Source organism: Lynx canadensis, chromosome A3 (genome assembly GCF_007474595.2).
Source record: "Lynx canadensis isolate LIC74 chromosome A3, mLynCan4.pri.v2, whole genome shotgun sequence".
NCBI lineage: Eukaryota > Metazoa > Chordata > Mammalia > Carnivora > Felidae > Lynx > Lynx canadensis.
Window position 1 is genome coordinate 117,743,332 of NC_044305.1, and position 27,963 is coordinate 117,771,294.

Here is a 27,963-nt window from a genome sequence, read left to right on the forward strand (position 1 = left end):
ACAACACGATAGCTATCTTTATTTACTGAAGTGTTATCACAAGGGGGATTGATTAAGCTTGTTCTACATCGCACCACGAGGTAGAAGTGACACAATAAGGTTTCAGTCAACACAGGAAAGCCGTTTCTAACAGTATCAGTGGCCCCACGAGCAGCCTTGGGCTTCAGGGGGCTTCCCTGGGACAAGATACTCTGGAGCAGCCTCAACAGTCACTTGTCAGGGAAGCCTAAAAGGGGTTCATTTAACACAAGGTAGTCGTTAGAGTTTAATGCCTCTAATCCTGAAATTCTATAATCCTCAACTAGATTAAGACAATATTATACTATAATATGAATTCTAAAGCCAACACCAATTCTTTATTAAGTTTTTAAAAAGAAATGGACTCTACCATGAACTACATAAAACCAACTTGAAAGGGCAGGTGACAACATTTTAACAAAAACAACCTCAGAAAAGTTGACCTAATGTGCCTAGCACAGTCACTAAATCTTCATCAGTTACAATTTCAGGAAAACCGAAATGCCACCCAAGTCACTGACCTGATATAAGATGCTCACCAACTTAGAAAATATAAATCTACATACAACTCTAATAAGCAAATAGCAAAACAATGTTTGAACTTTAAAAAGTGAGTGAATAGGAGCGCCTGGGTGGTTCAGTCAGTTAAGCCTCCGACTTCGGCTCAGGTCATGATCTCACAGTTTGTGGGTTCAAGCCCCACGTCAGGCTCTGTGCTGACAGCTCAGAGCCTGGAGCCTGCTTCCAATTCTGTGTCTCCCTTTCTCTCTGTCCCTCCCCTGCTTGTGCTCTCTCTCTCTCTCTCTCTCTCTCAAAAATAAATAATACAAGCAAATTACATAAACAAAGCAACGATGCTCTCTCAGTTTTTACTGTCCCAACTAACTGAAAAGTTTAGTAATTTTGAGAGAAGTCTTCATTCTTACAACCATCCACCATATTTGTTCTGCCATATTTGTTTAAAAAGAAAAAAACAGCAATAGCCTAGATTATCTAATGTATAGTTAGGAATTACTTATCACTAATGTACTAGTGATTATTTAAGTCTTCAATGACTTAAATAATGTAACTATCTCTACTCTCAAACAGAATTCCACAAAGGCCAACTTCTGGATTGTTAGAATGCAGAAATCCTTCTAGAACAATGCCGTTCAAAGTAGGATTCATGGGCTAGTGCTACACTATAAACTGTTAGTAATCTGTAATAAGATAAACAGAGAAGCTGAGAATAAGAAACTTTCACAGCAATATGTAAGACCAGTATTAAGTCTGATGAATCCAGTATTTTAAAACCCGGCCTTGTATCTCATGTCTTTTTTACTTCATTTTTCTAGTAATTCATTTCTATTATATTTTACAAAAGTATCAGTTGGTTACAGAGGTTCCTTGGATAGGAAGATAAATTGCTTTACTTTGATGTCCCCCATTCTCCCTATTCACCTTGGTTTCCCCATCACAGTAACAAGCCCTACTAATTTGTTCAAGTGTTCTTTTGATATCTCTGCTAAATTGTCAGTAATATCAACACAGTTCACTGCTTAAAATTTATCATCAGATTATCTGACTGCTCAGAATTTGCAACACTATTTCATCTGCACCCAGATGTAGCTCCAACATGTTCTTGGACTCATTCCTCGTAAGAAGATATTAACTAATTTGATGATCTAGTTGGGAGGGGTCACCCAAACTTGCAACATGACAGCTGGCATAATCCATGGCAGTCAGTCATAATTTTTAAGAAAGTCTAGAGATAGTACAGCACAGATTTAAATGCCAGGCCTCCACTCGTGCATAAAGACTGCCAATCTCGGGGGCACCTGGGCGGCTCAGTCAGTTAAGTGTCCGACTTCAGCTCAGATCATGATCTCATGCTTCATGGGTTCAAGCCCCACATCGGGCTCTGTGATGACAGATCGGAGCCTGGAGCCCACTTCAGATTCTGTGTCTCTCTCTCTCTACCCCTCCCCCACTCACTCTCTGTCTCTCAAAAATAAATAAACTTTGAAAAATTTTTTAAAAAATTAAAAATAATTTATCTCAGCAATTCTGCCAACCCCCCTATACTTTCAATTCTCCATTTGAACTATTTTGGTCAGCAGAATTGTCTTCAGACTTACATATTCTTTTATTTCTTACATAACATGTATAAAGAGGGACTTAATAAATATATTTGTAAAAACCTGCCAATAAACAATTCCTAAAGATATTTTTATTACACAAAAGCATTATGTAATATTCTTAGGAAAAATTAAATACACAGTGATGTGCTATAAGAAATTATTCCACAATGCCAATAATTATACACTTTTAGTTAAGATTTGCAACATCATCCAAGCTTCCAACTCTTCAATGACTTAAATAATGTAAAAAATATATATATAAATGGAGTCTGATAATTTAGGTCAAAGAGTTATTCAGTGAGAGACCATAAAATAAATACATGTTGAATTTCTGTCCCAGTACCCACTACGAAATTGGATTCCCTCCCCTCAGTCTTTAATTTGCAGGCATCTACAAACTCCTGTCAAATGATCTGGGATCTAGCCCATTTGTAGTAAATTATTGCCTAGAAAATACTGCTATTTTAGATAGCTACTTTTTCTGAATGAGCTCTAAAACTGAACTATTCCTGATGTTTAAGTTTTAGTCTCAATCGCCTAACAAATTTCTGTCTGAATTCTAGCCAGTAACAGAGGCTTTTTTTATGTCCGTATCTAAAGATGTTGCAAAAATATGGCTAGAAAACCCATTCCACAGTATACTGTATTAACAAGTGACTCCTATCTTTTCCTGGCCAATGCCCTCTAGAAAAAATACATAACGTCTGGTAGAATAGACTTGGGATCCAGTCCTGGGATCCAGTCCTGGCCTCCACCACTTGTCAGCTAAGTAACCCTGGATGAGATGCTCAGTCTCTCTGAGACTTATGTTGTCTCATGTGTTTAAAACAATTTTTAAGGAGAGGTTATAAAAATATTCCTCACAGATCTACTGAGGGCAAAGACAGCCTATGAAAAAAGAGCTTTATACTATTCACAAAAGCTACATTCATTTACTGCTCATTTCTTTATAGAAAAAAGTATAGGGGAGCCTGGGTGGCTCAGTCAGTAAGCATCCGACTTCGGCTCGGGTCATGATCTCACGGTTCGTGGGTTCGAGCCCCACGTCCGGCTCTGTGCTGACAGCTTAGAGCCTGGAGCCTGCTTCAGATTCTGTGTCTCCCTCTCTCTCTGCCCCTCCCCTGCTCATGCTCTGTCTCTCTTTCAAAAATAAAATAAACATTAAAAATTTTAAGAAAAAAAAAGAACAAAGTATATACAATTGTCGTCTGTTTGGAGACCTGAGTCCACCGCACAGACGGAGGTAAATGAGTAGACTGGAAGTCAGAGAGCCTCAGAGAGGTGCTGATGGGGTGTAGAGAGAGGCACATTTCAGGAAATGATAATACCTTGAAGCCAATCCTCAAGACTGGGACAGAGTTTTTTAGGACATTGAATTTAGGGGCCCCTCTCAATGGCTGTATGTTTGCCTCTGTTTCTCTTCATCCTTTCTTCTCTATATTCTTTTCTTCTTCCTTAATTGTATCTCCCCGTCACACTGTCCTTCTGCCTCCTTTCTATCCCTCTTTACCCTCTTCTGTCTTCCATCCTTAGCTTTCTCCTTTAATTACAATATGGAACTAAAATAATTTTTAAATATTTATTTATCCTATTCTTAATTTAAAATCCAGAGGGTCCGGACACGTATACATAACATTCACCAAAAGACATGTACTAGAATATTCACAGCAGCACTGTTCATATTAGACAAAAAGTCGGAATTACCCAAATGTCTTTCAACAGCACAACAGACAAACTGGTATGTTCACATAATGGAACAGTCCTTGCTCAGCCAGGAGAATGAATATATCCGCAACAATACAGAAATTCACAAACACAATGCCGGAACCAAAGAAGCCAGACACAAAATGCCAGTTTGTGGGTTACAAATTCCACTTATATTAAGTTTTTTTAAAAAGGAAAAACCAACTTCTGCTTTTAGAAGGCAGGATGGTGGTTATTCTGTGCATGTGTGATGGGAAGGGGAGAGCACCGGAGGATGTGTGAGGTGCTAATAACGTTCAGGTTTTTTTAGGTCCCAATTACACAAACGTATTCAGTTTCTGGAAATCCTCTGAGTAATATACATATGATTGGGTGCACTTTTCTAAATGTATACTATACTTCCAGAGGCGCCTAGGTGGCTCAGTCGGTTAAGCATCTGACTCTTGATTTTGGCTCAAGTCATGAACTCACAGGGTTCCTGGGTTCAGGCTTGTGTTGGACTCCGCGCACTAACAGTGCAGAGCCTACTTGGGACTCCTTCTCTCCTTCTCTCTGCCCCTCCCCTGTGCACATGCACACACCTGGGCACTCTCTCTCGCTCACTCTCTCTCTCCCAAATAAATAAACTTTAAAAAAAATAATAAACATATACTCTACTTCAATAAAAAGGTAACGGGGCGCCTGGGTGGCGCAGTCGGTTAAGCGTCCGACTTCAGCCAGGTCACGATCTCGCGCTCTGTGAGTCCGAGCCCCGCATCAGGCTCTGGGCTGATGGCTCAGAGCCTGGAGCCTGTTTCCGATTCTGTGTCTCCCTCTCTCTCTGCCCCTCCCCCGTTCATGCTCTGTCTCTCTCTGTCCCAAAAATAAAATAAAATTTAAAAAAAAACGTTGAAAAAAAATAAAAAGGTAAAAAGGTTTTTGTTGGTTTTATTTTTTTATTCTTTGAGAGAGTGTGTGTGAGCAGGGGAGGGAGGGGGAGGGCAGAGGGTCCTGAAGCTGGCTCTGGGCTGACAGCAGCAAACCCAACGCAGGGCTGGAACTCACAAACCATGAGATCATGACCTGAGCCAAAGTCGGATGCTCGACTGACTGAGCTACCCACGTGCCCCGTAAAAAGATGTTTTTAATCAATGAGTTCAAACATTTAATGTCCAAGTTAAGGGAGTAGCAACATCTAACCACTTCTTTTTTTCCCTGGTGCCCTCTAATTTTTTTTAACCCCAAAAGACAACTGTGATACAGCCCTGAACTTGGAACCATACAATCTACTTCCAGATTCCCAGCTTTATGCTTACTGTGCTTCTACTATGTACCAGGTTCTATGCGAGGCACTAAAGATACAGCTGTGATGTCAGATGGGGCCCCTGCCATCTTTGAGGAAACAAACAAACAAATATATACATCTGCATGTATGTATGTATATGCGACAAAAGGACAGATCCTGAGATGGAGAAAAACATGAGAGCCCTGCTTTTGATGGAATGGTCTAGCAAGGCAACCCTGAACAAGTCACTTAACTTACTTGAGTCTCAGCTACCTCATCTGCTTAGGATCAAATGTGATAATATCTTTCAAAGCAATCATATTACAATGATAGCATTATGCACGATAATAACTATTATTGTTCTTACTGCTTAATATAGAGTTGCTTGAGTTAACCAAATGTCAGCATGATCTATGCACTAACACAGTAATAGTAAAAATGAGTAATATTTAATGGTCACTAATTCTCAATTAAAAGGCTTCTACTCTGGGTAGAAGATCTACCCATAAATGACTCTCCTCTCCCTTTAAAGGGGTGTTAATGATACAAAGTCCTGGCTCAATTTCAGCACAGCCCTCTCTTGCCTTTAAAGAAAATCAAGCACAAAGAGACGGTGCTAAGAGAGAGGCTGGCCAGAGAAGTGATATCAGCATCTCAGAGATCAAATTAACCAACCAAAGAATATATGTGAAGGATTCTACCTTAATGTATTAGATGATCAGCACTTTCCTTGTACTGACAACAATGAGTCTAGGCCTATATTTAAATTTTTTTAATGTTTATTTATTTTTAAGAGACAGAGAAACAGTGTGAGTGGGGAAGGGGCAGAGAGAAAGACAGACAAGGAGACACAGAATCAAGCAGGCTCCAGGCTCTGAACTGTCAGCACAGAGCCCAACGCAGGGCCCAAACTCAAGAACCGTGAGATCATGATCTGAGCTTAAGTCAGACGCTCAACTGACTGAGCCACCCAGACACCCGTAGGTCCGTATTTAAAGGAGTTTAAGGGATGCCTGGATGGCTCAGTCAGCAAAGCGTCCAACTCTTGGTTTTGGCTCAGGTCACGATCTCAGGGTTCATGGGATCAAGCTCCATGTCGGGCTCTGTGATGACAACATGGAGCCTACTTGGGATTCTCTTTCTTCCTGTATCTCTGTCCCTCCCCCTCATGCTCACGTGCACTCGCTCTCTCTCTCTCTCTCAAAATAAATAATCTTTAAAAAAAAAACTTTAAAAAATAAAGAAGCTTAAGATATGGTTGCAGAATTAAAATCAAACAAACAAAACAAAAACAACAAATTAGGGGAAAGTTGCAGAGCTATACAATCAGATTTGGTTTCAAACCCTGGCACTGCCACATGATAGCTTAGGACCCTCACCTTGACCTCTGAGGACTGATTCCTCGCCTGTAACAAGACGATACTAAAGACTACACCTCATATAGTAATGAGAGGCTTTAGGAGGTAATCTGTCTAATATGGCTGGGGCAGGATCTGGTGCAGCAGCTGTTACTGCTGTCATTATTGTGATTACTTTACAGGCAGAAGCCCAATAAAAGCAACTAACATATACCCCAAACTATCTACAGATATTGGTTCCCCCTGTTCTCCCCAACTGCTATTCCCTCAGCCCTACACCAAACAGTATATATTCAGATATATTTACAGTATAAGGGTAAAAATAAAGTGTAAATGCAAATCTATGTGCTTGCACAGCCTGAAAAGGTAAAAAAACCTCTTTGACTTTTAAGACCCTCAACTTTTTCTAAAACCATGAAAGTGCTCCACCCATTTATTCTGGCTTAAACCTTTGGGCAGCCTCCTTTACAGAAGCTAATTTCATAAGAATTTACAGTTCAAAAATAAGTTCACAATTGCAGTACTATTTTAACTTTTCTCACTTAACTAGTTTGCCTCCTCAGCCAAAGGCTTAAATCAAAGCATGAATTGGGGGGAAAAAAAAACTCAAATGTGAAAGATTGCTAGCCTCTTCTCTAAGGTCAGGAATAAGACAAGAACGCCCGCTTTCACCATTTCTACTTAAAACAGTTCTAGAACTCCTAACCAGACCAATGAGGCAAGAAAAAGAAATAAAAGGCATCCAAAAGGAAGAAGAAAAAATATCTGTTTGCAGAGGACATGATCTTATATATAGAAAACCTTGAAGATTACACACACACACACGCACACACAACTATTAGAACTAATAAGTTCAGCAAAATTGCAGGATACATGATCATGCAAAAATCAGCTGCATTTTTATACCCTAACAATGGACAATCTGGAAAGGAAATTATAAAAAAACAATCCCATTTATAATAGTATTAAAAAGAATAAAATACTTAGGAATAAACTTAACCAAGGAGGCAAGGGTTGAATATAGCAGTCCCCCACTTATCCACAGGAAACACATTCCAAGACCCCCAACAGATGCCTAAAACCGCAGACAGTACCAAACCCTATGTATATTCTGTTTTTCCCTATACATACCTATGATAAAGTTTAGTTTATAAAGTAGGCACAGTAAGAGATTAACAACAACAACTATTAAGTAAATGGAACAATTGTAATGGTATACTGTAATAAAAGTTATGCGAATGTGGTCTCTCTCTCTCTCTCATAGTATCTTACTATACTGTACTCACTCTTCTTGTGACCATGGGAGATGATAAAATGCCTGCACGATGAGATGAAGGGAGGTGAAGGAGGTAGGCATCATGAGGTAGCATTAGGCTACTGACCTTCTGACGATGTGTCAGGAGGAGGACCACCCGCTTCTGGACCATACTTGACCATGGGTAACTGAAACCATGAAAAGCAAAACCACAGAAAAGGAGGGACTACTGTACTCAAAACCTACAAAACATTGCCAAAAGAAATTAAAGAGGACACAGATAAATGGGAAGACGTCCTGTGTTCACTGATGACTCAATACTGTTCAAATGTCGATACCACCCAAAAACAATCTATCAATTCAAAGCAATCCCTATCAAAATCTCTACAACAATCTTTGCAGAAACGGAAAAAGCCATCCTAAAATCCATATGGAAGCGCAAGGGATCCTGAATACTGAATAGCCAAAGCAATCTTGCAAAAAAAGAACAATGGTGGAGGTCTCACACTTCCGAATTTCAAAACTTACTACAAAGCTAAACAAAAGAATGTGGTATTGGCATAAAGACAGACATACAGACCAAGTGAATAGAATACAGATCCCAGAAAGAAACCCTCAAATATATGGTCAAATAATTTCAACAATAGTGCCAAACCCATTTAATGGAGGGAAAGATTGTCTTTTCAACAAATAGTGTTGTGAAAACTGGATATCCACATGCAAAAAAAAAAAAAAAAAAAAAAAAAAGTCGAACTCTTATACCACATATACTTCATCAAAAGTAAAAACATTGTGCATCAAAGGATACTATGAACAGAAACAAAAAGGCAACCTATGGAATGGGAAAAGATATTTTCAAATCATATATCTTATAAGGAATTGATTATCTAGAATATATAAAGAATCTAGAATATATATATAAAGAACTCCTACAACTCACCACCAGCAACACAATTAAAAAATGTGCAAAAACCTTGAATAGACATTTCGCCAAAGCAGATATGCAACTTGCCCCTAAGCACATGAAAAGATGCTCAATGTCAATGGTCATCAGGAAAATGCAAAACCACAATGATATACCACTTCATTAGGATATACCATTAGGATGAGTACTAATTTTTTTTTAATTTAAAAACAAAGAAAAAATTTAACAAACAGCAAGTGCTGGTGGGGATGTGGAAAATTTGGAAGCCCACGCATTGCTGATGGCAATATAAAACGATGCAGCCACTGTGGAAGTGGATATGGTGACTCCTGAAAAAATTAAAAGTAGAATTACCGTATGTTTAATTCCACTTCTGGGTATACCCCCAAAAGAACTGAAAACAGGACTCCCAACAGATATCTGTACACCTATGATTATAGCAGCATTATTCACAATAGTCAAATGGTTGGATCTGGATGGATAAGTGGATAAACAAATGTGTTATATACACACAATGGAATATTACTCAGCCTTATTAAAAAGGAAGGAAATTTTGAGCTGTGCTACAGGAAAAACCTTGAAGACATTACTCAAAGTAAAATAAGCCACTCATAAAGGAAAAAGTACTGCCTAATTCCACTTCTATGAGGTACCAAAAGCAGTCGGATTCATAAACAGAAAATAAAATGGAGGCAGAGGGGAACAGGAAGTTATCATTTCACGGGCACAGGGTTTCAGTTTGGGAAGATGAAGCTCTGGAGAGGGGTGGCGGTGGCCGCCGCACTACATTGTGCTCAATGCCACTTAACTGTACACATAAAAACAGTGAAAAGTGGTAAATGGTGTGTATATTTTACCACATTAAAAGCAAAGTGTGTGCCAAGCCCCAAAGTGAATTTACCTATTAAGAATTTACTGAAGCACAAAATTTTTAAATGCTGTTTTTAAATTAAAAAGTCTAAGGAGTCCACAGATTAAAAAACGACAACAACAAACAATCCTTCTGAGGGCATTATACCTACTTCACAGTGGAACTTCAAAACATTCTCCCAAAACTTCCACTTGACTCAAGAGCTCTTATCAATAAGTTGGCAAGAGCAAAGGTTGAGATGAAAACTATTTCAGAAAACAAAAAAGGATACATTTTTCAAAAAGTCAAGAGAAGCAAGGTCAATGGGAAAAACAACTTTCATAACATGCCATTAGAAAGATAACCAAATTACTCAGGAAATGTGGCCCTGAAAGGAAGATTACAAAATTGTTTCTCAAGAATATGGCACCAGAAAGCAAGATTATTCAGGGATCATGTAAGTTAAAAAGGGGACTATCTACATGGATTCCTTAGAGTCCTTTAACATATAAGTGAGAGCACAGGACTAGTTAATTTGCATTTTTTTTTATTTTTTTTAAAGAGAGAGATAGAGACAGAGGGATAGAGTGCAAGTGGGGGGAGGGGCAGAGAGAGAGGGAGACAGAATCTGAAGCAGGCTCCAGACTCTGAACTGTCAGCACAGAGCCCAACACAGGCCTTGCACCTGAGAACCCCGAGATCATGACTTGAGCCAAAGTCAGCCGCTTAACTGACAGCCACCCAGGTGCCCCTAATTTGCAGTCTTGAAACAAACTTATTATCATGTGCCCATGAATGTGAACTAAAAGAGTCCCACTCATCTTCTAAAGAACTCTGCAAATTTGTCATTCTAATGAAACAGAAACCAGTCAAAAAAATACCATCTTAAAATTGCACAGAATAGAGGGGACAAAAGATAACAGTAAGAGTGATTTTTTTGTTCCCCTGAACAGTACAAAGTAGAGTTAGGAATAGATTAAATCAATCTTCTACCTCCTTTCCTTTACACATTAGACTGGCAACTTCTCTTTACCTCTTCCCCTACCCAAACTTCCATACCAAATGAAGTCACTCTGAAATGAAGTCACTGTAGGGCATGAAAAGCCCATATGATTCATAATTCATAATCAAAATCATTAACCTCCAGACCCAGGTTTCTCCCAGCATTGACCACCCTAGTCTCTGTAGGAAAACTGTGAAACCCTAGCACAAGTTCCTAAGGTCAATGATGTCAGAGTTCACTGGGCCAAAGCCAATACCATCCTTTGACTTCTCCCAAAAATCCTACGTACAAAATAAAACAAGTGAAAGCCCTCTGAAATGTTAAAAAAAAAAAAAAAGTTAACTGTTTGACATTATTTACATTACTGTATCACCCTATGAAAATTTACATTACTGTATCATACTATTATAATCAGAAGAAGGCTAGACAGGCAGCTACCCAAGTCAAAGATCTAAGAGAAGAAAAGCCTAGAGCACGAGGAGTAGGGGAACTTGTGTTTCTCCAAGTTAAAACATACACACACACACACACACACACACACACACACACAAAGTAATTCCCAGAGGACAACCTAGGAATGGTAATACCACTCAAAATATCAACACTATGCACCATTCACTGTGTTTCTAGATGCTCGGGTGCCCAGATAAGCACCTTGAGCCCTAGCCAAAATTCTGCCCTGTAACATCCACAACCCCACCCACGCACTGCCCACACTAGCTCCCCACCCTCCCACAGAGCTCCCCACATTAGTCTGTACACCATCTTCTGAGGTTCTGGCAGGAAAGCTTCTTCAACCCTGTGTAGAGAACTGCATGTCTCTGCTCAAGACAGCCAATGTTCAATCTCAAACACCTGCTGAAAACAGTTAGGTTCTGTCTGCTAAAATAGAAGTTGGCATCGCCAAGCCCATTCATTCTTCAACCTACTCAAATATTTCAAAGTACATCCACCTGAGGGTCTGAGTTAGCTACACCGATATTTTTTTCTGCTTCCATGGATCTCCAAAAGGCGATGAACAAAGACAGAAAGCTACCCCAGAAACAGAAGTCTCTGGCTCTCCTGTCCTTATCTGCTCTATGATTTCTAACTTTTGTTATACGTGTGTGACCTCTTATCTTGCTCTGCTTGCCTTAGTCTTATTTAGACAGCTCCCTTATACCGCCTGCATGGACACTCACTCTTTAAAGAGTCCCTGATTCTGAAATGCCAAAGTGATTCTACCAACTGCCCAACAACAGTTACAGTGAAATAATGATATGTATGATGCCATGCAAAATATATTATATAAGACACATATGATAATAATAGCATTTTTACTGTTGTAGATAAAAATAGCTACCATTTATTGCACACTAAATGTATTATTATATTACATTACATACATTACATGCATACATACATTACATTACATACATACAACACACTAAATGTATTGTTAGAATACAAATATTCTAAGTACTTTATATTGAGTTATATCCTTTCCTCCCCCTAACTACTCAATAAGACAATTATCAATATCCCCAAGTAAGAGAAAACCGAGGCACAGAAAGGGTATGCAATTTGCCAAAGCTCATTAAGCTATTAAATGTCAAAATCAGGATTCACACTCACTGACTAAAAACCCTATACCTGCTTACCACTATATCATGCTACCATCCAACACCCCTAAAGGCGGCTCACTGGGTTCCATCCTTTGTCTACCTTGACTTCTGGCTTATGCCACCCAGCCCCTTCCCCCAGTATTGCTTTAGATCTTCTGGTTCCGACTATTTTTCCTTTCTTCGAACTCTTCTTAAATATTCTTAGTGATTCGGATAACAGATCATTGAACTATTAAATTTTCCGATACATCTTTTCCTTCTACTTCAATCTAACTTCTAAATTAGCTTTCATCTATGCCAATAAACCACTAAAAATCTCCACTTGAAAGCAGCCAAAGAATAAACCACCTAAGAATAAAGTGAACGGTAAATGTGCAGGAACAAAATGAAGAAAACACAAACCTTTACTGACAGAGAAGTGGGCATAAATAGGACAGACTGACCACATTCCTGAAGAGGTATCAATATTAAAAGCAGGTATACTCAATATTGTAAAACTACAATCCAAGGGCTGCTTGCTTCTTTTTGTAAATCAAATCTTATTGGAACACGCGTATTCATTTGTGTTTTGTCATAGATCCCATGCTACAAGAGCTGAATAGTTGTAACATAGACCGTAAGACTTACATGCCTAAAATACAAACTGACCCCACAGAAAGTTTGCTGACCCCTGTTGTAAAGACATCCATTCTCTGCAAACAAAAAGGTTTTATTCAAACTCCCAGCAGGTGAGATGATGAGTATTTAAACATAGTATGCAGCTATAATAATTGAAAAGCTGTATAACTGCACAAAGCAAATACAGATCACTGAAAATAAAGTCAGAAATAAATACAGGAATTTAGCACATAAGATGGCATTTCAAAATAGTGAATAAGTGAAAGATTTATTCTATAAATAGTGCTAGGACAACCAGACGATTATTTAGAAAAATAATATCCCATTCCTACATTGTATCATATACCAAAATAAATTCCGGATTAATTTCAAGTAAAAATGAAACTACAATACAAGAAAGCATAGGTATCTCAGGAAAAAATACAGGTGTCTCAAAGTGGAAAAGGCATTAATCTTGCAAAATGTTAAAAGAACTCACGAAGGAAATAGATTTGATGACAACATAAAAAGTAAACATTTTGGCACATCAAAGATAAATGTAAAGGAGATTCTTTACAGCCCCATGTTATAACAAAAGATAGACACTGAACCTGTCTCAGTAACAAATGATTAAATTAGAGTACGCTCAGATGCTGGAATATTATGCAGACATTTAAAAGGGGCAGCAGCTATATCAGTACTAATACAGAACAGTCTTCAAAATATACAGGTCAGATGAATACATAATACGCTACTCTCTCAATTATCTATTGCTGCATAACAAACTACCCCAACACTTCATGGTTTCAGGAAACAACTTGTTATCTCCCATCACTGCGTCAGGGGGCTGGTCAGTTCTGCCAGCCCCTGGATGGCCCGCACATGCAGCTGCATTTGGCTGACAGGCTGGCTGTGGGGCCAAGCAGAACCGGGGCAGCTGGGCTCCGTGGGCCGGTCTCTCTCAAGGAGACCAGACCCAAGCCCCCTGAACATGGTGATGGGAGTATTCCACACGAGAACAGAACCACAAGACCTGGTAGAGCCTACGCTCAGAAGTCACATGACATTTCTGCCACATTCCACTGGTAACGATAAGTCACAAAGGCAGCCCAGATTCTGGGGTGAGGAAACAGACTCTCTACCTGTTGATGAAAGGAGGAGTAAAATCATCTTCAGAGAAGACCAGATAAAGAGAGGCATGATTTATTCGGGGCCATTACCATAACACTCTGCCACATCTACTATTTAGACAGAAATGGAAAAAAGGTGAGGGGGGGGGAGCTTACATCTACAAAGAACACCCCTAGAAAGAAAGAAAAGAAACTGCTGAGAGTAGTTACCTCCAGAGAATAAAATTAGGAGAAAGGAATAGGAAAGTGACTTATTTTCTACTTAACACCCTTCTACTTATGTGCTGTACATTTATTATTGCTTCAAAAAATGAGCAATATTTAAGAGCTTCTGCATATATATATATGCAGATATATAATATCTGCATATATAGAGATATATAATAATATATATAAAAGTTTTATAAATCAAAGAAGACAAATACCACATCAGAAAAGGGGACAGACATCATGAAGTGGTAATTTACACACACGCATATCAATAAATAAAGCAAAATATAAGAGCAATTAAATACCATTTGCATCTATTGAATTAGCAATAACCGTACAGAATTTATAATACCGATTTTATCAAAACTGTACAGGAACTGGCATGTTCATATACTGCTAGTGAAAATATAAATTGATAATACATTTCTGAAGAGACATATAATTATATGTATATTTAAATATCCTTACATATAAATATAACAATACACCAAATACGTCAGAAGTCTAAATATTTACATACTCTGGCCCAATAGTTAGAATTTTGCTGGCACACAGGACTATATGCATCCATATAGACACTTTTTTTATTTTTTTAACGTTTTTATTCATTTTTTGAGAGACAGAAACAGAGCATGAGTGGAGGAGGGGCAGAGAGAGAGGGAGACAGATTCTGAAGCAGGCTCCAGGCTCCAAGCTGTCAGCACAGAGCCTGACACCAGGCTTGAACTCATGGACCGTGAGATCATGACCTGAGCCGAAGTCGGCCGCTTAACCAACTGAGCCACCCAGGCGCCCCAATAGAGAAACTTTTATTTTTTATAGCCCTAGAGAAAAGATCTGCAAATAATGAATCCGACTATCAGCTAATAAAGAGGCCAGGGTGCTGCCTGATCACGCTACAGTGAAGTTCGGTAGCTGAGAAGTCCACCCATGTACAACATCTTCAAATTCACATTTTTCTTCTTCCCTCCTTAATAGACATGGACAGCCAAGAATCAACAGTTTGAGGAAAGCCACCAACACTAAAGACAGAGAGCAAAACCGAGATAGTGAAAGGTATAGAAAAAAATGCTGTTTTAAAACTATGGTCAATTATACCTCAATTTTAAAAACAAACAATAATTAATATCCTTACAGAGAAGACACCGCATCCATGAAACTACAACAATATGTGTCAAGGGTTCCCAACATTACAGACCAAGGCCTTCAAAATCTGAAGGGAAGATAATTTGCAACAGACTTCTGTACCTGCCCAAATTATCAATCAAGTTTAAACGTAGAATAAATACATTTTCAGACTTTCAAGAACTCAAAAATAAACCTCCTCTTCTCCGTTTCTTAGTATGCTACTGAAGTGCACACTCCAACAAAACAAGAGGGTAAAACAAGAAAGTAAGATAAGAGATTCAACACAGGAAAGAAGAAAAAGGAAACCTACAATGATAACTGCATGGCAGACATAGACAACAATCAATCAAAATTAAAGTCGTTCCTCCACCAATCTTTCTCATCTCGGCAGATGGCATAACCATCTTACTCACTAGCTCAAATTTAGAAGGAAGAAGTCATTCTTGATTCTCTATCAAATCCCAAATTCAACATCCTCATGTTTTTACCTTCTAAACAGCTTACAATCTATTCACCTCCTTCCATCTCCACTGCCACCACCATATTCTTAACATTCCATCATCTGTCACCTGGTCTATTGTACAAATGGACAGCTAACTAGACTACCTTATCCTGCACAAGCCTCTTTCTATATAACAACCAATGATTTTTTAATATAAATTAGATTATGTCACTCGGCTTAAAATTCTTCAATAACTCCTTATTCCACCCAGAATAAAACCCAAGTTTCCTAATATAGCCCACCAGGCTCTCCATAATCGGGCCCCCGACTATCTTTAGAATCTCATCTCATTTCCCTCTTACACTTTCTCACTACATTTCAACTTTCAGTGGCCTTGCAGATCCTTGAACATGCAAAGCTTTCTCCTGCCTTTACACCCAGTATTCCCTTTTTACATCAACTTCCCCAGCTCTTCACATCGGATTATTCTTATCTTTCATGATTAAACTTAAATGCCATTTCCTCAGAGAGCTTTCCCGACAATTAATTCTCAATTAGCCCTTCTCACCAGGTCATTTTCCCTTTATTTTCTTTTCTCAATGAGTTAAGAAGAGGAGCTTTGTTAAGTGAATTTGGGGATGGTCTAATAGAACAGTATGCAACTATTTAAATAAGGTTATCATAAAAGTCTCTAGAATATATAGTTAAGCAAGGCAATTTTTAAGAATCAGAACAAGATGGATGAAAGTCTTCCTACCAGATATTATGACATACTATAAAACTGTAATCATTAACACTGTGTGCAATTGGCATAAGGACAATGAGGCTGACAGAACATGACAGAAAGCCTAGAAACAGATCCATGTATGATGTAAATTTGACATAATAAGAGAGGTAGCATTGTAGATCCACAGGCAAAGGATGACTTTTCAATAAATGATGCTGGATAACCAATTATCCATCTGAAGAAAAAAACTATATCTCTCACAACATGTTTTATAGAAAAAAATAAATTTCCATTTGAAGAGCAAAAAGGAAAACTTTAAAATTCTTGGAGGAAGATGTATGACTTTTCAGTGTGACAGAATTTCCTGAAATTCTCCCTCTCTTTCACAAACATACACACACACACACACACACAGCACAAATCTAAAAAGGAAAATACTGATGAATTTGACTTCATTAAAATTAAAACTTCTGGACATCAATAGCATGAAATTAAGAATACTGGGGTGCCTGGGTAGGTCAGGTGGTTAAATGTCTGACTCTTGATTTTGGCTCAAGTCACGATCTCACGGTTCATGAGATTGAGCCCCACTGACAGGGTGCAACCTGCTTGGGATTTTCTCTCTTTCCCTCTCTCTCTGCCGCTACCGTACTCTCTCGCTTTCTCTTGCTCTCTCTCTCAAAATAGATAACATATACTTTTTTAAAAAAGAATATAAGCCACAGACCGCATGAAGATATTTGTAATACATATAACTGCTAAAAGATTAGTTTCCAAAATACATAAAGAATGATTTAAAATCTATACAGAGGTTCCTGGGTGGCTCTGTTGGTTAAGCACCTCACTCTTGATTTTGGCTCAGGTCACGATCTCACAGTTTATAAGAGCAAGCCCCACATCCAACTCGGTGCTGACAGATTGGAGCCTGGAGCCTGCTTCAAATTCTGTGTCTCCCTATCTCTCTCTCTGCCTCTCCCTCACGTGCGCGCTCTCTCACTCTCGCTCTCTCTCTCTTAAAAATCAACATTAGAAAAAATCTTTTAGTAAAAAATTTTTTTCAAAAATAAAATAAAATCTATATAAAACTACAAACAACCCACTTAAAAGATGGGCAAAGGATATTCCTAAAAGAAAAACACCTGAATTAGCAAAATATTCTTCACTACGCTAATAATCATGAAAATACAAATTAAAAACATAATGAGATTCTCTTTCACAGAGAATTTAGCTTGACAAATTTTAGCTTGACAAAAATTTAAGTCTGACAACACAGAGTATTGTTAAGGCTACAGAACAATGGGAACTCTCATTCGTTTCTGGTGAAAGGGAATTGATACAATCTAGCAATATCTAATAAAATGGAAGATGCATATACCTTAAGAGCCAGCAATTTTATTCCTAGGAATATACTCTAGAGGGGTAGCTTGCTTTCAAACTTTTTTTTTTTTGCTTTCAAACTTTTTTTTATCAAAACACACATATTTTGCATTGTGACCCAGTACCCACATACTTACTTATTTAACTGAAAGCAAAATCCACAAAACAGTGCTTATTTTTATTATGTGTGACACATTCTGATAGTTTCCATTCTATTCTCATTCATTTTTTAGATGTTGGAGTGACTCACTCAACTGATTTTATAACCACTAATGGATGAACACACCCAATACAAAAAACGGAAGCCCCAGAAAATATTCTCATATATATCTTCTTGCACAAAGGTGGGAGAATGTTCATTATGGCATGCATTCTTCATCAAAAGAAACTTAAAACAACATGTAAGACAATCAGGAGAATGAATAAAAAATTGGGAGGCATATTTATACAATGGAATATGATACAGCAATGCAGTCCGAAGAACTTGAACCATAGGTATTAACAGGTAAATCTCATGAACTTCCTACTAAACAAAACAAGCAAGTTGCAGAGGAAAAAAAGAAAAAAAACTACATACACACACACACACACACACACAGAGGATGATACCATTTGTATGAACCTTTTAAATATACAAAATAATACTATATATGGTTTAGAGATATATTTTCATATAATGAATGTACAAAGATATGCATATGAAGAAAGGAAAAAGATCACAAAAGAATACAGAAAAGAAAGTGAAATGGAAAAGCCCAGTGAACAGCTAGATACTAAATGGTTAAAAGTCACCCATCCTCAAAATTAAACTAATGCCTCCTGCGCAGCACCTTCCTTCCAGGCACAAGGCTAATAATAAAGGCTCAGCCTGCCAGCTAGAGGGACTAAGGCACCAAACGGAGATCAGTCTTCAAAGCTTACAGCACTCATCTTTTAAAACCGTTCTATTTAGTAACCAAGTACACTGAGCATCTATTTTTAATTAAGTAATGAAATTCAGAACATGAACAAAAAATGCAACAGGTAGTTGTGGGCGGATGAGATGTCATAGCAGATGCCCCAAACACAGCCATGTGCCAGTAAGGTTGAGTCACTGTGATATGCTGAAAAAAGATAATAAGGCTTGGCTGCCACAGGTTGCAGTGAGCCCTCTGCTTTCCTCTCTCTTACATTTGCCAGGCATCATTCCAGAACGCTGAACATTTAGATATCTTCAAGATGAGTAAATCACTAAAAATGACAAAATATGGCATCTTACAAATAGCACATGCTTGTGATCAAAGTAACAGAACAAAGAGCTAATAAACATCCAGAAGCCTCATGGAATAAGTCCCTAAAAGAAAAATTTGCCCCCTCTACCTAGAAGAGTAAACCCAGTACTATAAAACACTTTACTATCATTTCAAAAATGTCCACTTATCTGTCAAGGAATGATGTTTTAAAGGATTACGTATAACAAAATTTAAGCAATAAACTACCAGACCAATAAAACATGTTTCCAAACCGGAAATCCAAACCACTATGATCCCCAAACCAGACAACTTCTCTAGGAAAACATCTTACTTATTCACTCATTCAACCTCTACTTACTACACTATATGCGAAAGGTACTATGGCAGACCTTAAGGAGACCTAAAAAATTCAGTAAGAACCCTGTCCTAAGATCGTGACAGTCTAGCAATGGAACTTAGAAACATACATACATACATAGGTATACACTAGGTAGAAAGATTTAGGTGCCATAAGAGAAATAAAGATGAATTTCTATTTTTTTTTTAAAAATCTTACTTTGAATAGTTTACCTATCTATTTCTCCTATGAGCCAGATCTAGAATATAGATACCCAGACCTCATCTGTTCAAGGGCAAGTAGCCATACATAGAAGACTAGTTCTTGTCACCTCTAGAAATCAAGTCTCCTCATTTTATAACTTTTGCATATGCTGTGTCCTATAGGGTATACCCTTTTGAGTTCACATAAATCACAAATGTGTACCCCATTTCTTGTAACCATGAGTGCTGCTGATCTAAAAGAAAGGGAAATGCCATAAAGTGACACACTAAAAAAAAAAAAAAATTAAAAAAAAAATTAAAAAGCCATTCTCTTCCCAAACCCTGCCACTGTTCTGCTATGGAAACTTAAGGAATGCACACTTAGTCTGATGTAAGGATTGAAGAAAGAATTGTTAACGAGATTCCAAAGAATTTTCATGAATCTTTCAGACAAGTACTACATAAAAGGCATCACTAATGCTCTAGATTACTAAGGCTTTCCACATCATTTTACACGTAGCAACTTTGTTAATGTAGGGAGAGGTATTTGCATTCCTTGTTTAAATCTAAAGAAAGTACATTCCTTAAGTACTAAATGCCATTAATGTCATTTCAAATATTTTTCACAGAGCTAGTCCAGACCAGGCCAGGTCTAGTGGATTCATTTCAATGTATCATCATATCCACCATTTGCATTTAAACACTCAACTAAACATTCAGTAATTGGGAAGCACTGGAGAGGGAGTCTGCAGAAAAGAAGCAAAGTGACTTTCTGTTGATGAACCCAACTGTTCTCTCAGGATACTGACACAAGGAGTAAAAAATTCAGATCACATCACCTTACATAAGTCAGTCCCCAGTCCTCTATCAGGTCCTCACCACCTCTAAAATAATACTTGTGATCAAATGAAGAAGAAAGACCTATCTCCATGTCTTACCCATTCGGGACAGTAAACATCTCTGGTTCATGGGTCTGGCTTCTTTTGAGGACAGCTTTTCTAAGCTATAATTAACATACCACAAAAACCGCCCTTATAAGGTGCACAATTCAGTCATTTTTCACATATTTACAGAATTGTGTAACCATCACACTATCCAATTTTAGGACATTTTTGTCACTTCCAAAAGAAACCCCATACCCAATGATTAAATTGAAGAGAATACCAGATCTTTTAAAAAGCATCCTACTATTCCAATAAAGTATCCAATTCAGTCTTCTTTATCTGACTACTGAAGAATGTAAGTATATACCCTTGTATGTAAGTCTTCAGCTTACTCAAAAAACAGCAAGACTTAAGAGAAGGTAAAAGGGCCGAAAAAGAAAAGCTTAAAGAGAATCAAGAATGCAACATTTCTAGTGAGAAAGTGCACAAAAACTGATGGGGGTATGTCAAAAAGACACAAAAGTCAACGTGACAAAGCTCCCAATGACAAAGCTAGAACAACTGAGCAACAAAATAAATGAAGACAATCTTTGGCTATGACCCACAGAATAAAATAAACACCTAAAAATTCATACTGACATAATTAATAAGTGAATAAATATGTAAGTGAGGGAGAAGGGATAGTGCTTCCTTACAGCAGAATTCAAATTAATAAACGTGGGGGGAGTAAAGAAAATAGAAAATCACTCTTAAACCAGCACCACAGTAATAACGTTTGCAGGCAAGAACCATCAGTAGACACAGAAATTAGTGGCAAAAGTATGATGAGGAAGTGAACATGTGCACAGTCTCAAGGCATCACTCCCCAAGATACTTACCAATGACAAAGGGAAGATCAAGTTAACTTTACAGTGGAGAAACTTGGCAGATACAACCTTACCTGAGCGGTCAACGTTAACATACCAGTAACAGCACATATGAACATCATGTACTTTCTGACCTAATGCACTGAAAATCGTACAATTCTGTAGTATTCCTGAGCGGGGGAGGAAGGGGATTACAGAATCAAGGGATAACAGTAGACAAACCCATACTGAGCAACATTTTATAAAACAACTAGCCAGTGCTATCTTCAAAGGTGTCAAAATCATGAAGGACAAAGAAAGACAGTCACAGGTTAAAAAGAAGAAGTGACAACTAAATTCAGTTTGTATCCTGGATTGGATCCTGGACCAAAAAAAAGGACATGCACGGGTGGGAAAACTAGAAAAATCCAAACAAGGATTGTAGAACAACTAACAGCATTATAGCACCACTAATTTTCTGTGGTTATTTTGTAAATTCTCTATAAATCTAAATTTATTTCTAAATAACAAGTTGGGGCTTTTTAATGCAACATTTCCAGGTGTGAGAGTCAACTGTTCTAAGCCCACTGTGAAAAATGACTCATGCCAGCTAGCTATTATAATTTTCCTATTAGGAGAGATTATCAAATGATGTCATATTCAGAATCCCAAAACCCAACTCTTACAGCACCTTCTGGATTGCAGCAGACATAACAAGAAAACAAGTCAATGCATGAAAAACCACATGGCACGCTGTTAACAAAGAGACATGCCCCAAAACAAAGAAACAAACAAAAAAACCAGACATGAACGTTCTGATCATAAAGTAACGGTCCGCAACACAAATAAAACAACTTGAAACATAAAATGTCAAGAACTGGACAAAACCAACTGCACCAACATGCGATAAGGCCATGACTTGATGAATTTCTCTGGTGTTCAATTTTTATGAATCTGGTGGTAAAAGTTTATTATTAGGTAAAGGCTGGATTGGTTCTGATACATTAGTTGAATCAGTTCTGGTACATACCCAGATTTCAAGTCAGTTATCCTCAAACAGTTTGTAGCATCCAGTCCCACTTTTCCATTGCGGACCACACTAGATATGAATGGAGAGAGCATTGGAGAAATTCGGTTCAAGGCCACTTCTGGGGACATTTTAACTTGATTTGCAAATCACCACTGAAAGCAGAAGGAAAGAACAGCGGTCAGGGTATCCAAAGGAACTAGATATAACAAGTTTCCCGAAAACTGGCACAGTACACACAGTATTCAGTCTCTTGAATGAATACTTCATTTCCTGTCATACAGCAGCCTCTTTTAATGACCCTCCAGAAGAAACCAACCCCCTGTTGCTCCCCTCCCCAGCGCAGAGACTACATCCATGCTTTTCAGGAACAGAAGCAACCCTTCAAATCCAATTCCCTCCTCCTTTCCAAAGCTGATTTCTACACTGCCACATACTATACTTAAAGCTATCTTACAATCAGCCGCTTCCTACTTCAGTTGAGGCCTTAAGAAGCCTTCACTGACAATCCTCTCCCCTGACACACAAAAGGTACACACCATTAAGTTAGGAATTGCTCCCTCTGTGTCCCCACGAGAAGAAGGGCTTGATAAAACTGTATAAAATTGGTGACTAAGCATAACCTACTTGTTACTCACTAGAAATTATTTACTTCTGATCCACTGTCCTCCACAGTGTTCTAACCACCTGCTTTGTGATCTCCCCCCTGCGGGGACCATGTCTTGAATCCCCAGTGTTTAACAAAAGCACCTGGCATGCGCTAAGCACCAATAGAAATCTTTTAAAAAGTAAATGAGTGAAGAGACAAAAACTAGAGAAATATTAAGGCATGGAGAGAAGATAATATGCCCTCAAAAAAATTGGTAGAGGATAATGTAGCTGAGGAATATATGCAGCAAAAAGCTACTTAACAATTAAATCACGAAAATATACACTTATCCAGATATTAAGCAACACAAACTAACATGGACCTAAAAGACTTTGACTTTCAGGCACTAAGAAGTACTTACACCTGAAAATGCAAAAGCAAAACCAATAAATCATATCTAAATTATTTGGAAACCCATGGGGCAAGGGAAAGGGAATGCATGAATTCCTCTAAATAGATTTCTAAATGAGAACCTCTACTTTCAGAGGTGAATAAGTCCATTTAAATAATCACTTTCTTCCTCTATCTGAAAGGATGATCCCACATCAAAGGCAAATTAATTTCCTGCAAGTTACAACTACAAGGAAATGATGTTCTGGTTCTAGTTTTCATCTCCTTTACCATATGAGGACTTACAGGTCTCTGACAAAATAAATGTTGAAAACCAGTACCTGTCTTAATCACTTCAGATGGTAATAAAGGGAAGGACTGCAGTGATCTTTCAAAAAATAGTAACATGGTGACCTTAATTTAGCGATGACACCCAGAAGTACCTTTGAGACAGTAAAGGCTTTATACTTCTGTACTCAAATCATCCTTTCTGCAAATATAAAACAAGCTCCCCTACCAGTCACTTATGGGTGGGAGATGACCTCCCTCCACCATTTCAATGTCCCCACGAAGTAGGAATTAACATCTAATGCACTGTATTTTCAACCATAAAAATCATGTTGTACATTTTTATAACACTACCACTTGTAAGGAGCTTCCAAATACATTATTACAGTTGATCTTCACAATCCTGGGCAGGAAGGCAGGTATCAGAATCCCCACTCTGCAGGTGACAGGAATAACTTCTGTGATTTGTCCTTGAACAGTCTACTAACCCATATTATCATCTTGACGCTTAATTTTTTTCCTATTTTGCAACATTTCCACTGTTACTTCTACCCACTGATGTCACAGTTCTTGAAAGGATGCTTATCTAGATCATATGCAAAGCAAAGAAATACTCATCTGGAAAAAAAGCAAAAGGATCTCACCTACATTACAAAATTATTCTTCCATGCTTTTCCCCATAATACCTATCATTATTTTACCTCTCATTTCTATGAAAAATGGAAACAATCAGCACATGCTGAAAACTCTGCTGAGCATCAGGCACTATATTACCCACCACTATGTAATCCCATTTACTGCCCCACAACAATCCTGTTCCCTGATTATTATTGGAAAACTAAGGCTCAGCAAGACTAAGTAACTTGTTCAAAGTTACAAACCTAGCAAGCATAAAGATCAGAATTCAAATCCAGATCTCCCTCGAAGTCACTATACCCAATCTCCCCTCACATAACAATGTACAATTGCAATCACCAAGAGAAAAGCATCAGAGCTATTTAAGTATACACCTTAAAAAATCTGAACAGACAAAAAAGTCATGAATTTGAACGAATGGTTGCTTGACAACTAGAAACAGGTTTGACTACAGGCTGGTCAGGTGTGGAAGATGGCCTGAGTCATCTACTAGTCAAATCCTACAGGGAACAAACCTGCACCAGAAGCCAAACTATACTTGAGGTGACAACAATGCATCCCAATTCAGCAACTGTCATGACCTCAGACTAACACCTGAAGGAATGAATTTGTTTCAGAACAGTTACAATGCCACTTTTTTTTTTGACAGTGCAAGATTTCCTGCAGCATTAAAATCTGTTTCAACCGTAGGTGTAGTGACTTCTCTAAGAAGGGAAATAAACACTCCAAAACCAGACGTCACCAAAGAGCCAAAGATGATGGTTCTTTGGTGTGATCCTTTTGAGCCAGGAGCATGGATGGGGAATAATCCCCAATATGAGCTTTTTCACATCATAGTCTCATAATAGATCCCAGGTAGGCCAAAAATTTACAGTGGCCAGCCTCCTCTGAATGCTAGTTGTGCAATGTGTATTTCCTGATTTTGACGTATTACAGGAGGAAAATGCAGCAATACAATTTTTACAGTGCCTGCTGCCCAAAATAGGGTCACACAAGGTCCTCTGATGGGCAGGCTGTAGACTACAAAGACGTCTAAAGCACCGTCCAGTATCTCGCAATTAAGATGGGATGACAAACACGGAAACATGTGCCCTGCTGACGTCATGGAACGGAAAGGGGTGGCGTCCTGCTGCGTCACCTCAACGTCATACAGCGCACGAGGGAAGTTAAGTGGGGAAGCAATTTGTCCAGGGGCAACATTCAAGAAAAACAAGTCGGCTCAGACCCAAAGAATGACCACCCCATTCTAGGGGCCATCTAAAAAGGGATACTCTCCCTCTCCCAAACTGTATGATCCCCTCACCAGGCCGGCAGGAGGAAGGAGTCTGAGTTTAATGAGGGACCAGGGGGCGGGCTAAATATGCAAAAAGAGCAGCCTCTGGCCTTGGGGGCTCGTTCTTGCGGGGACCAGCGTGATAGGGATGAGAAGGGCATCTTTTAGAACGGGGGGCCTTCTCTACAGGAAGAGGCCGCGAGCCCCGGGCATGCTTAAACCACGGTCCTCAGCGCCACCTGTGCGACTCGGGATCCAACCTCCCCGCACCAGCCCCAGTCCAGGTACCTGGAACTTAGTCCGATCGGTAACCGGCGACTACGTGGGGTGCAGGTTACCCGAGCGCGCCCCCGACTGACGCACCGACCTGCGCGCGCACCGCGGGCCGGATGCGTGCGCGCCCCCGGACGTCCCGCCCCGCCCCCTCTGCCGCCCGCGAGCCGGGAGGCGTGCGCGCCCCCGGACGCACCGAGCCGGGCACTCGGAAAGGCGTCCCCGCGGTGCCTGAAAGGTCTTTACTCCGCGCGGGCCTCGTGGGTGGCGAGTGGCGTGGAGTCTGGAACTATCAGAAGCGCCCTGTTACGAGAGGCGGTGCAGGGAGACCATCCCGGGAAGAACGGAGGGCAGTTGGGGGGCTGGGGTTATTTCGGGCAGTCAGGTGGGCGACCCGCAGGGGCGTCTGGAAGGCCCGCGTCGTTAGGGAGCGTAGGAGCGGCGTTTCTGGTTACGGGGTCGGACAAAGGGCAAAGGTCAGCCTCCTGGTTGGAGAGCACCTCCTTTTTTGCCATGGCGGCGTCTGGGGAACCCGGCCGGCAGTGGCAGGAGGAGGTGGCGGCGGTGGTAGTGGTGGGCTCCTGCATGACCGACCTGGTCAGGTTAGTCCGGCTCAGGACACCGAGTCTGAGGTCGCGGGAGATGGGCGGACCGTGCGTGGCACAGGGGCTTTGGCGATAGTGTTCGCTTTTGGGGTGAGCTACAGGTTTCCCCAGCCCGCAGCCTGCCTTCCTGACGCTGAAGAGGCAGAATTTGAGTTTGTAAAGGTAACTCTTAGGTCGGGGAACATAGAGGCCAGGATGTAACGAAATCTCTTACTGTTACTTTAGAGGCTCTGCAAGAGCTGCTCCTGTTTTCTTGACCAGGCTGCTGAACCTGTCCCCTGCCTAGCCTAAGTAATGGTTAAGTCATTTTATCTCTCAGATCGTACCTATCTCGCAGGGTTTTTATAAGGACTAGGTGAAGGAAAGTCTTTTCTGTACAGTGACATTAACCAGGTTGTATATTATTCGCCTGAACTTGAATGAGTGGAGCAGAGAGGTCAAAAGTCCATCAATCACCTTTCACCGTATTGATCGTTGGCATTCCTGCAGTTCATATTAACACCTTGCCTTTTAGTATTATTTGTGTCAGTATATAGGTTACCTTACGATAGCCCAAATGGGAACCAAAAACCTACAAACACAGTGTTTACAACCATTTAAAAAAACAATGATCAGATCATGAAAATATGCTGAATGAAAATAGGATGGAGAGAGCCTTCTAATTTTTCATTATTTGAAATGAAAATGGCGGAGTGCCTGGTTGGTTTATTGCTTAGAGTACGCTACTCTTGATCTTGGGGTTGTGGGTTCAAGTTCACCTTGGGCTTAGAGCCTACGGGAAGGGAGGGAGGGAGGGAGGGAGGGAGGGAGGGAGGGAGGGAGGGAGGAAGGAAGGAAGGAAGGAAGGAAGGAAGGGTTTTCTGATTATTAAAAACACTGCATCTTCATTGTTTTATAAAAGCAGATAGGCCAAGAATATCCTCCAATTCAGATTGCTCCCATTTAACATTTTTGTGAATAGCTTTTCAGGTATGATATTTTTTACATTATAAAGATCAAAAACAGTCACGCATACAACAGTAAGACCTCATCTGTCCTGCAACCTTCCTTTTCCAGACAATAGCAGAGAGCCTGAAAATTAACAGAAAGGCCTTGGGACAATCAAAAGAAGTCACCAAATCTCTGCACAACCTGTGTTTTGCTTAGAAAATAGTTCTAGGGTCTTTACATAACCAATTTAGTCTTACACTGCTTAAAATGTTTATAAACTAGGTCATCAAATTTCCAGACCAAGAGTAGAAAGGGGGAGAGACTGCTAGGGGCAGATGTAGTGATTGCCAAAAACCATACTTTTATTTTATGTTGTTGTTTGTTTATTTTGAGAGAGAGAGAGTACAGGAAGGGCAGAGAGAGAGGGGGAGAGAATCCCAAGCAGGCTCTGCACCATCAGTGCAGAGCCTGATGTGGGGCTTGAGCTCACGAATGGTGAGATCATGACCAGCCGAAACCAAGAGTCAGATGCTTAACCGAATCAGCCACCCGGGGGCCCCCCAAAACCAATACTTTTATAGGTGCAGTAGCAGAAGAGTAAGAAAGCTAAACAATTTTCCCATGCACTCGACCTGAATAAATGTCAGGGCTAAAATTCAGAGCCACTTTCTTCTTGAACTAAGAGTTTTCTGTGAAGCTTGACCATCAGATATTAAAGATAATTATACTTTATAAAATG

The 27,963-nt window shown here is 39.5% G+C and overlaps 2 protein-coding genes across 7 annotated transcripts in view; one reads left to right on the forward strand and one right to left on the reverse strand.

Annotated features, from left to right (window-relative positions):
- BABAM2 (BRISC and BRCA1 A complex member 2) overlaps positions 1 to 25,819 on the reverse strand; it is a 397,923-nt gene extending 372,104 nt beyond the window's left edge. Inside the window, exons 1-2 of one of the 2 annotated variants that reach the window (XM_030311393.2) lie at positions 25,705 to 25,819; positions 22,244 to 22,395 (exon numbers count right to left, since the gene is read on the reverse strand). In XM_030311393.2, coding sequence (XP_030167253.1) covers positions 22,244 to 22,371 — 128 coding nt within the window. In that variant the 5' untranslated portion in view covers positions 22,372 to 22,395; positions 25,705 to 25,819. The remainder of the gene's footprint in view (positions 1 to 22,243; positions 22,396 to 25,704) is intronic. The other variant, XM_030311392.1, reaches the window with a different exon arrangement.
- Positions 25,820 to 26,132: 313 nt separating this feature from the next.
- Positions 26,133 to 27,963, forward strand: part of RBKS (ribokinase) — a 101,264-nt gene continuing 99,433 nt past the window's right edge. For 2 of the 5 annotated variants that reach the window (XM_030311400.1, XM_030311398.1), the window contains exon 1: positions 26,137 to 26,291. In XM_030311400.1, coding sequence (XP_030167260.1) covers positions 26,203 to 26,291 — 89 coding nt within the window. In that variant the 5' untranslated portion in view covers positions 26,137 to 26,202. Of the gene's footprint in view, positions 26,292 to 27,963 lie in introns of all 5 variants that reach the window. The other 3 variants (XM_030311403.1, XM_030311399.1, XM_030311402.1) reach the window with 3 other exon arrangements.